Here is a 9,319-nt window from a genome sequence, read left to right as displayed (position 1 = left end):
CAAATAGCTGAATTGAAGGTTTGTAATTCAAACCCAAGGAAACAACCACAAGGGATGCGCACACTTCAAACAAAACTTTCAAGTCTCTGGGTCTAAAACCAATCCTAAAGCGCTCCGCTCTTGGGCGCCTGGAGCCCGGAGGATGAAATGGTCAGGGAACCTGCAGACACCTGCCCAGCCCTTTCCCAAAGTTAGGAGCCGGGGTACTGTAACGCGCTGACACGGAGCGGTGAAGGCGGGAGGAGCGGAGGAGGAGCCGGGAAAGAGGAGACAGCCCGCCTCCGCCCGCCCGCTCGCCCGCTCGCCCGCCCGGCCCCAGCGCGTAACAGAGCTGCGAGCCCGACTGCCAAGGGCGTGTCACCGCCGGGTGGCGGGGCGGGGACGCGCTGCGGCGGGCGGGAGAAGCAACAACCGCGGACGCCCCCGGAAGAGCAAGAGCACGAGGCCCTGCGAGGATGGCGCTGACCGCAGCCCCGCCAGGCGGCGCCCCGCAGCCGGGCCAGACGGCGCCATCTCCGCCCCATTGGCCGCCGCCGCCGCCACCGCCACCACCACCATGGCGGCCCTGCCGGCCAAGGAGCGGCCAGTGCGCAGGCGCCCCCGAAGCCCCGCAGGTGGGCGGGGTCACGAGCCGGAAGCGCCCCTTGCGACGGGCCCTTTCGGACACCCGGCCCGCCGGAACTGCCTGGAGTTCCTACCTCCAGGCGGAACCCAGCGTTGCTTGGCAACCGGTGCGGGCGCGGCCGACTCGCTCCTCGGGACCCGGAGCAAGCCCGGAGAAGCGGCTACCTGCTGCGCGGGCGCCCTCGCGTCGCGCCCGCTCCCCCGGCAGCCCCGTCCTCGCGCGTCGCGGCACCCCTGCCCTTGGCACTATTTACACGTCTCCGGCTCCCACGACTCCCTAGCCCCCACCTGCCTCAGAGCCCGCCTCCACCGAAGGGGAGGCGGCTCGACCCCCGACATGGCGTCGGCGATGACAGACCGCAACCCTCGGGCGGCCGAGGCCTCCGGCACCTACACCTACACCAGCAGGCCCCGGGCCGTGCCTTGCCAGCGCCGCCGCTACCGGGACAGCCTGTTGCAGCCGTGAGTGACCCAAGTAGCTCCCGTCCGGTGCCCCGCTTTGCATCCCGTCTGCTTCCCCGCGCGTACGCGCGCCGTCCAAACCCCTGCCCCGAAACAACGCCACCAGGTGGCTAAGCGGAAGCACAGCCGCCACCAGACACCGCACGGCGAGGGGGCGTTCGCGCCCACGCACGCACGCAGTTGACCCACAGTTCTGCCGAGTTGGAGTCACACACACCTCCTCCGTCACGCAGACAGGAAGGCGAAGCACGTACCGAATGAAAGAGCCAGCCCCACACAGTTCTTCTCACGCCAGTCTGGGTGGAATTGGGGTTAGCTAGCCTTCCGTGCAGGAAGACATACGGTTACCCTAGTATTTGCAGTTTGTGGTAAGAAAGACACAGGGTTTAGAGCAATCTTGGAGTTAAGTTTTGGAGTAGCAGGAGTTAGGAGTGCGAGCTTCGTGGAAGCAGGGATCTCTGCACCTTTTCCGCACCTTGGACCTTGCCTGCCACACAGGAAGCTCACGGTGTGAATTAAAGTGGTGATTGAACACGTGTAACTTTTTTTTTCCGAGACAGGGTTTCTCTGTATTGTCTTGGAAGCTGTCCTGGAACTCACTCTGTAGACCAGGATGGCCTCGAACTCACAGAGATCCGCCTGCCTCTGCCTTCTTAGTGCTGGGATTAAAGACGTGCACCACCGACACCCGGCTAACACATGTAACTCTGGGCCAGGTCTGGCACAAATCTGTTACCCTAGCTCACTGATTTGTTTTTCCTTATAGTCAGTTAATTTTTATGTTGAAATGTGTTGACTAATAGGTGAGTGCATCAAAGTAATGCAGAAACCACAGTAAAATGTTTCACGAAAGTACTTATTACCAACCAGAATACGTGAGACCCATATCATAAAAAATGGTTACCTTCCGGGATACCCTTATAAATGAATATATTGGGGGGAAATGCCATTAGCTAAGCTTGCTGGTGACTATGTAACCATATCCAAAGAGTGATGTGTTTAGGTCAGTCTGCCTCTTTTCTACAAGGTCCTTAGTTCAATCATGTTCAAAAGTTTCTGCCATGATCATAGTACATGACTTCTCCAGATAATACATGGCTAGACGGGATCACGATGAGTCTAAAGGGAGTCAATACTACAAATTATCTTGATGAGGTATATAACTGGGATATATATTTAGGTATGAGAAGCCAACACAAAAATAGGACTATCTCATTTTTCTCTCAGTAACTTAAAATTTTAAGATTAATACAAGCCTGATGTGGTTCAAGGGCGTCTGCCCTTTTCAAACACCACAAATTGTAACAGTGAAAGAGACCATTAGAATACAAGTTTTCTCATTTACAAGCCAGGAGTTTAAACAGTTCGAGCATCCCTAACTGGAAGTGAAGCTTTTTTAATGTGAGTGTGTGTGTGTGTGTGTGTGTGTGTGTGTGTGTGTGTGTGTGTGTGTGTGCATGGGAATGCAGGTGTCAGTGCAGCCCAGAAAGGGGCAGCAGATCTCCTGGAGGTGCGAAGGGTTGTAAGCTGCCTGACGTGGGTCCTGGGAACCGGACTCTGGTCCCCTGCAAGAGCAGTATGAACAGTTAACCCTTGAGCCGTCTCTCTAGTCCCCAAACCTGAAGATTTTTGCATGCCATTATGCCACAATAGAAAATTCCACATAGGACATTATGTTACTGGTCATAGTTGGAATATAGGCACACTAAAAATATTGTATATAATTACCTCCAGGCTATGTATGTAAGGCATATATGAAACATGTTTACATTCGAGTCATGTATGAGCAAATATTCCAAACTGTGAGAAAAAAATCTGAAATACTTGAGTCCCAAGTATTTCAGATAAGAGTACTCAGTGTGTACATATTATATTGATAGTTAATGATATCACAAATACATAAATGCAGTAACATCCATCTGTAGGCTTGTGCCCAAACCAAAATATGACATCCTCTTACAAATCTAGTAAATAGCATACAAACCTTCTAGTATTTTTAATACAAAGAAATGGAAAATTTTTACTGTACCTTTTGTTTGACTTAACATCATGGTGGACAGAATGGTGTTGATTTCCTAGAGATGTCCTCACATAATCCCCAGAACCTGTGAATGCATTACCTTGTTCAGTCAGATGTTCTTATCAGAATTAAATTTCAGATGTTAAAATGGGGAGGTTGTATAGGTGGGACCAGTGTCATCTCAGAGAGCCCATACAAGTGAAAGGAGAAGGCAGAGGCAGGGTAGAGGAGGTGGAGGGAGAGGCAGGGTAGAGGAGGTGGAGAGGGAGAGGCAGGGTAGAGGAGGTGGAGACAGAGGCAGGGTAGAGGAGGTGGAGACAGAGGCAGGGTAGAGGAGGTGGAGACAGAGGCAGGGTAGAGGAGGTGGAGACAGAGGCAGGGTAGAGGAGGTGGAGACAGAGGCAGGGTAGAGGAGGTGGAGACAGAGGCAGGGTAGAGGAGGTGGAGACAGAGGCAGGGTAGAGGAGGTGGAGACAGAGGCAGGGTAGAGGAGGTGGAGGGAGAGGCAGGGTAGAGGAGGTGGAGACAGAGGCAGGGTAGAGGAGGTGTGGAGGCAGAGGCAGGGTAGAGGAGGTGTGGAGGCAGAGGCAGGGTAGAGGAAGGTTCTGTTAGTCACTCCTCTCTGGTGGCTATGATCCTATACCTGATAGAAGTAACAGAACGGAGGAAAAGTTCATTTTGGCTTCCGGTTCAAGGGGATGCTGTTCTTTGTAGCAGGGAAAGTGGCTCTTTATTGTTCATGGTGTGATCAAATGTCCTACAACACAGATGGATTTGTGTAACTTTTAATTCAGATTTAAAGAGACCCCCCCCCATGGGAATTGTTCCCATTTATTAAACACTGCTGTGGTGCCTGGTATTGTAGCCCTCACAACAGCTCCAAGAAGCACGTGGCATGACTTTCATTTCCCAGGGTCACGCAACTAGTATGTTATAGCCACAGTCTAGACCACTTGTGGGCCAGTTAGCTGTACATGGAAACAATTCACTTTTTTTTAAGTCATCCATGTGCAGTGCTTACCATGTGTGTCAGTATACTAGAATCCAGAGAAAACATTTATGAAAAGACCCATAGGAGTCTAACAAATACTGAGAAAGGCAAGCACTAAACATGTCACTCTACACCAAGAGGGAAGCAAGGCATGCTGGGAGGGCATAGAAGGAGGGCATAGGGGACATAGGACGCTTAGTAGGGCCTGAGGAAATAATTAAATGAGTTTGGAGATTGGGCCAAGGCATAAGGGAGGGAAATGTTTCAAAAGAAGAAATCACATGTTCAAAACTCCCATTAAAAAAAGTCAAGTGTGTTTGAAGACTGCCAGACCAATGTGGTTAGAAAACAGGAAGGCCCGTGAGGCAAGGGACCCAGGTAGGCTTGGGAAAGTGGTGGGAACAGGCTGTGAAGCCAGCTTTCCTTTTTATGCCACTGGTGCTGCAGCAGAAAGGCCAAGGAAGAGGAAGGGGAATAGCAAAGAGGGCCTTAAAAATGATCCTTGTTGGTTTTCAGCTTATAAAAGCAAAATAACCTTCTAGAAACATCAGTAAGGAAAACTAGGTAATAACAATAATCATCTCCTGATCACTCTGCTTCTTCTCTGTTAAAATCAGATTTAACCATTTTCGATTGTTCTTGTTTGTATATAGAAGAGATTTCTTTCCAAAATAAACTAGTATATACTTGGTACAGTTAACTTTCTCCTCTTATTAAGTAAGCTTTAAATCTATTTTCCTATTTGTATATGCACATGCATATTTATAAAAAAAACATTCAAAAGAGTCCATCAATACCTAAGGCATTCTTAGGACTTATATCTCAACCTTCCCCCACTTCCTTGCCTGTTGGCCCACTCCTGTCCTTAATGCAAAGCATATTATCAGTTTTGTATGCATTTTTGTTCTTCCTTCCAGGCTCTCATATTTATTTTCAAATTCATGGTTTCTTATTTATGGATACACAACAACAGCTGTGTGTGTGTGTGTGTGTGTGTGTGTGTGTGTGTGTGTGTGTGTTAGTGAGCTTTCCATCACTGAACAGGGACCAAGAAAACTAGGGGAGGAGGGAGCAAACTGATTTGAGCTCACACCCTGGGAGGTTTTGGTACATGATCATTTGTTTCTGGAGATGAGGCAGAGTATCATGGTGGAAAGGGTGTTGGGAAACAAAACTGCTCATTTCGTGGCTGCCAGAAAGCAGAGCAGAAAATGACAGGAAATATCCAGAATCAAGATTCACCTTCAGGGTCATACTCTAATGACTTGACTTCATGCAATTAAACATAACTTTCTGTAATTCCACTTCTTCATAGTCTATGCAATTTTAAATCCACCAGTGGTTCCAATTATTGATTAGGTCGGAGAGCTCCTGACTAGTCATCTCTAGGACATCTGCACAGACACCTAGAAGTAGCTTTACTGTTCTCCTAGGTATCTCTCAAGCCAGTCAATCAAGATGATCATCACAGTTTGTTTCATAGCAACAGTAATGTACAGAGGTCTGAACCTCTTAATCATTGGAATGCTCACTTGTCTTCCATGGCATCGTGATAATGCAGAGTGTGGGTGTAGCTGTCACTGTTAAAACTTTGCACTGTTGCTTCTAGCTTTTGCTACAAAGAATGAGGTTTGACAAACAGCTGTGTGTGCTAGGCCTTTTACTTCTATGAGGTAGGTTCTTAGGAATGTGATTGTTAAACTATACATATATTTAATGTGAACAAATACAATATACCTCCAAGAAAACTTAAACATATACATTGCATCCATATCAACAGTAGGTTTCATGGATTTTGTTGTTTTAATAGGGTGAACCCTATATTTTCCCTTATTATTTTAATTAACAGTAGGAGGCATTAGTCAACCCTTCTACTCTTCTAAAATGTTAATGGCCTCCATGGATATAGAGTAATTTGAGGAAGAAATGTTGTTCTGGTCAGCTAAGAGAAGTTTGTTGGCAGTCCAGGTAAAAGATACGGATGACAAGTGAGTACTGGCCGGGTGTAAGGAAGACTGACCAGGCTGTGGCATGGAGTCAGAAATTCTTGCTAGCCATAGGAATGGGGAAGAGAATGTGGTCACACATGACTCCCAGCATTCTCAAATAAGTCACAACTGTGGCCATTGGCACCATTTAGTGAAATAGAAAGCACTTCAAGTAATAAGCTGGAATGAGAGAAGACTAGTTCAGTGTTGAAATTGCCTTCTAGACATCTTAGTAAGACGTCTCTGGGCAGCTGGATATGCCTGGAGTGAAGAGTACTAAACTAAAAATAAAATTAAATTGACCTGTGGCTTATAAATGAAGCTTTGCTAAGGGATAGAAAGCTGAGCCCTTAGGAAGTACAGATAAGTAGCCAGAAACAACTCTCTGGAAGTAGCAAACAGGGTTAGAAAAAAGAGCGCTTCCATGCAGGAGCTGGCCACAACCTTAGACCAAGGAACACGGCCAGAAAAGGATGCCTGTGTTCCAGAGGGGCTTCAGTCTGTGTCAGCAGCTCAGCTCACTGGGTCACTTCTGGTAGCATGTCACTAGTGTTGGCTGTGAACAGAAGCGCACTGAAGGACTCCTTGGAAGTCAGCTTTATGTCTGTACTCTTCACTGTCATCACGATTCCTGACATGCAGAATTTGTTAACGTTTCAACAGTTCCTGGAGTCTTAAAGAACAGTGTAAAGTTTGACTTTCTTTTTAAAACTTGACTTCTTTATTAAATGTACAATTTCAATCCCTGAATGGGTTTTTTTGTTTTTAGTCTCGTAGAACAGACTTTGACTCATTGGCCCTTTTCACATTAGCTGAACAGTGTTGAGTGCTTACAACCTGAGCCCAGCTCTATGCCTTATTAGGAGAGGAATCTGGACAGAGTCTTTTCTTCTATATAATAGGGGTAATAGTTCCCAAAAATAACAAATTTTTATTGTTAGTAATAAGTAAAATTTGTAAGGTCTAGCCATATAGTAACTATTATGTAAATGATAGATGGCTACCTGTCTCCTTATTTTACAGACTTACTACACTTAGACGGTCTTAGATATTTTTATTTTATGTGTATGAGGGTTTTGTCTGCATGTATATGTACCTCACACCACAGACACGGGGTCCTATGAAACTGGGATCACAGATGGTTGTCAGATGCCATGTGGGCGCTGGGAACCAAACCTGGATTCTCTGGAAGAGCAAGTGCTCTTAACTGCCAAGCCATCTCTCCAGTCCCTGTAAAATATTTTAAATCTAAAGTATATTGAAATGGGTTCCCTTAATGGATTTAAGTACTATACTATTCACTTAGAACTTTGTTTTTCAGAGTTGAAGAACCTATGAATTATGGAAACATAATGTATGACAGAAGGGTGATCCGAGGCAACACCTATGCACTACCCACGGGACAGGTGGTAAGCAACTAGAGTAGTTATCCTAGTTCAGTTCTGCTGCTGTAACAAGCACTGTGACCAGAAGTAGTTAGAGAAGGAAGGGCTTCTGTGGCTAACACTTCCAGGTCACCACCCATCGTTGAGGGGAGTCCAGGAAGGAGCTCACGCTTACACAGCCTAGGGATGGTGCCTCCCACAGTGGGCTGGGTCCTTCACACCGACCATTAGTCAAAACAGTCTTGTGCAGACAAAGCCACAGACCAATCCAATCTGGGTAGTTCCTCAACTGAGCTTCTCTCCTCCCAGAAGGCTCTGGGTTTGTGTCAAGCCCACAATAAAAGCTAATGTGACAGCTGTCTAACAGCTTTCATGTTACCTGTGGAGAGGGATCAGTTGTATGTTTGTGTCACATTTTGATCTGTCACCTAAAATATTCATAAAATGAAATAAAAAAATTACTTGAAGAGTGAATTTTTTAAATAAATAGATGGTGGGGGTGTGGGTAATGATGGAGTAGTTGCCTACCATATGCAAGGCCTTCAGTTCAGTCCCCAACATTGTCCCCCAAAGCATGTGTGTATTATGTGTGTATGTATGTATTATGTATGTATGTGTGTATGTGTATATATGCATATGTATGTGTTTATATATGTATGTGTGTGCATACATATATATATAGGTACTTGCAGGAGCTAGAGGGGAAAGGAGTTATTGTTTGATGGGCCCAGAGTTTGAGTTTCAGAAAAATAAATAGTTCTGAGGGCGAGCAGTGGGGTGGTCACTGCAGTATGGCTGTTCTCAGGACCACGGAGTTGTATACTTAAGGACAGTGGACGAAATGGGCAGTTCACTGTTTCTGCCCCATCTTCCGCTCTCTACAGTACTAAATAAACCTGTTTTCTTCAGTCTGCTCCAAGGGGTGAGCCCTTTCACCAACCAATACATTCCTCACCATAAAAAGGAAAAAGTGGTAACTTTTACATTTTATGTATTTTCCACAATTATAAATAAGCCCTAATTTTTTATTCAACAGGATCCTAGTGGACCCTCTGAAAGTTTCTAAACTTTGACTTTGGGTTTTTGAATTAAATTATTGTGGATTAAGCAGTTCACAGACACCACTAGTGTGAAGCCATGTTCTGGCTGGCGCCTGACACATTTAGTTTTGTTTAGATTGTCTTATCATATCCTCCTGATGTTATTTAATTGAAAAGTCTGAATGCATATTACCTAATCAGAAGTACTTACTTACTTTGAGGGTCTAGCTAGGCTGAATACCTTGGTTACAGAGATGAGCAAGACATGCCATAGGAGTAAGTGGTGATTTCTTGGCACAGACGTCACAAACAGTAATTCTGTAAACCCTGCAAATGGCCATCTGTGTAGCGTTACAAACTAAGCAGTAGATCCCATGCCTGTGTCTGCGTTGGACCTGAAGTCTCACAACATAGGGCTCCAAATCTCTAACAGTAAAAAGTTATTCATTATAAAAACCAGGATAGTCTCATATGAGATAATGCAATCAAGATGACAATATATGGTAACTCAGATGGAGGAATTATAAGATGTAGGAATTATAAAGCAGTCAAAATTATTTTAACCAGAGGTGAAAAATTGTGAATATTTATACAAACAAATAAGCAACTTAGCAGAGAAAAAGTAAATCACTTTCAAGGAGTTATAGGCTGTAGAATTCCTTGTATGTAATGTTTTTTAAAACATTGTTATATAGCTAATAGGATTTTAAGTATTCCCAACGCATATACATGTCGCATGCTCATTGTGATAATCTGATCACTACACATTATATATGTATGTTAAAATGTCACACTGTGGCCTGTGAATA

General features: G+C 45.6%; 1 protein-coding gene across 1 annotated transcript in view; it reads left to right on the top strand.

Annotated features, from left to right (window-relative positions):
• Window positions 1-296: 296 nt before the first annotated feature.
• Rsph3 (radial spoke head 3) overlaps window positions 297-9,319 on the top strand; it is a 33,261-nt gene continuing 24,238 nt past the window's right edge. Inside the window, exons 1-2 of the mRNA XM_005065758.4 lie at window positions 297-1,086; window positions 7,407-7,494. Of these exons, the coding sequence (XP_005065815.1) occupies window positions 557-1,086; window positions 7,407-7,494 (618 nt within the window). The 5' untranslated portion in view covers window positions 297-556. The remainder of the gene's footprint in view (window positions 1,087-7,406; window positions 7,495-9,319) is intronic.

This window comes from Mesocricetus auratus, unplaced genomic scaffold (genome assembly GCF_017639785.1).
Source record: "Mesocricetus auratus isolate SY011 unplaced genomic scaffold, BCM_Maur_2.0 Super-Scaffold_100018, whole genome shotgun sequence".
In the NCBI taxonomy this organism is placed as follows: Eukaryota; Metazoa; Chordata; class Mammalia; order Rodentia; family Cricetidae; genus Mesocricetus; species Mesocricetus auratus.
This window is presented reverse-complemented; position numbering and strand designations above follow the sequence as displayed.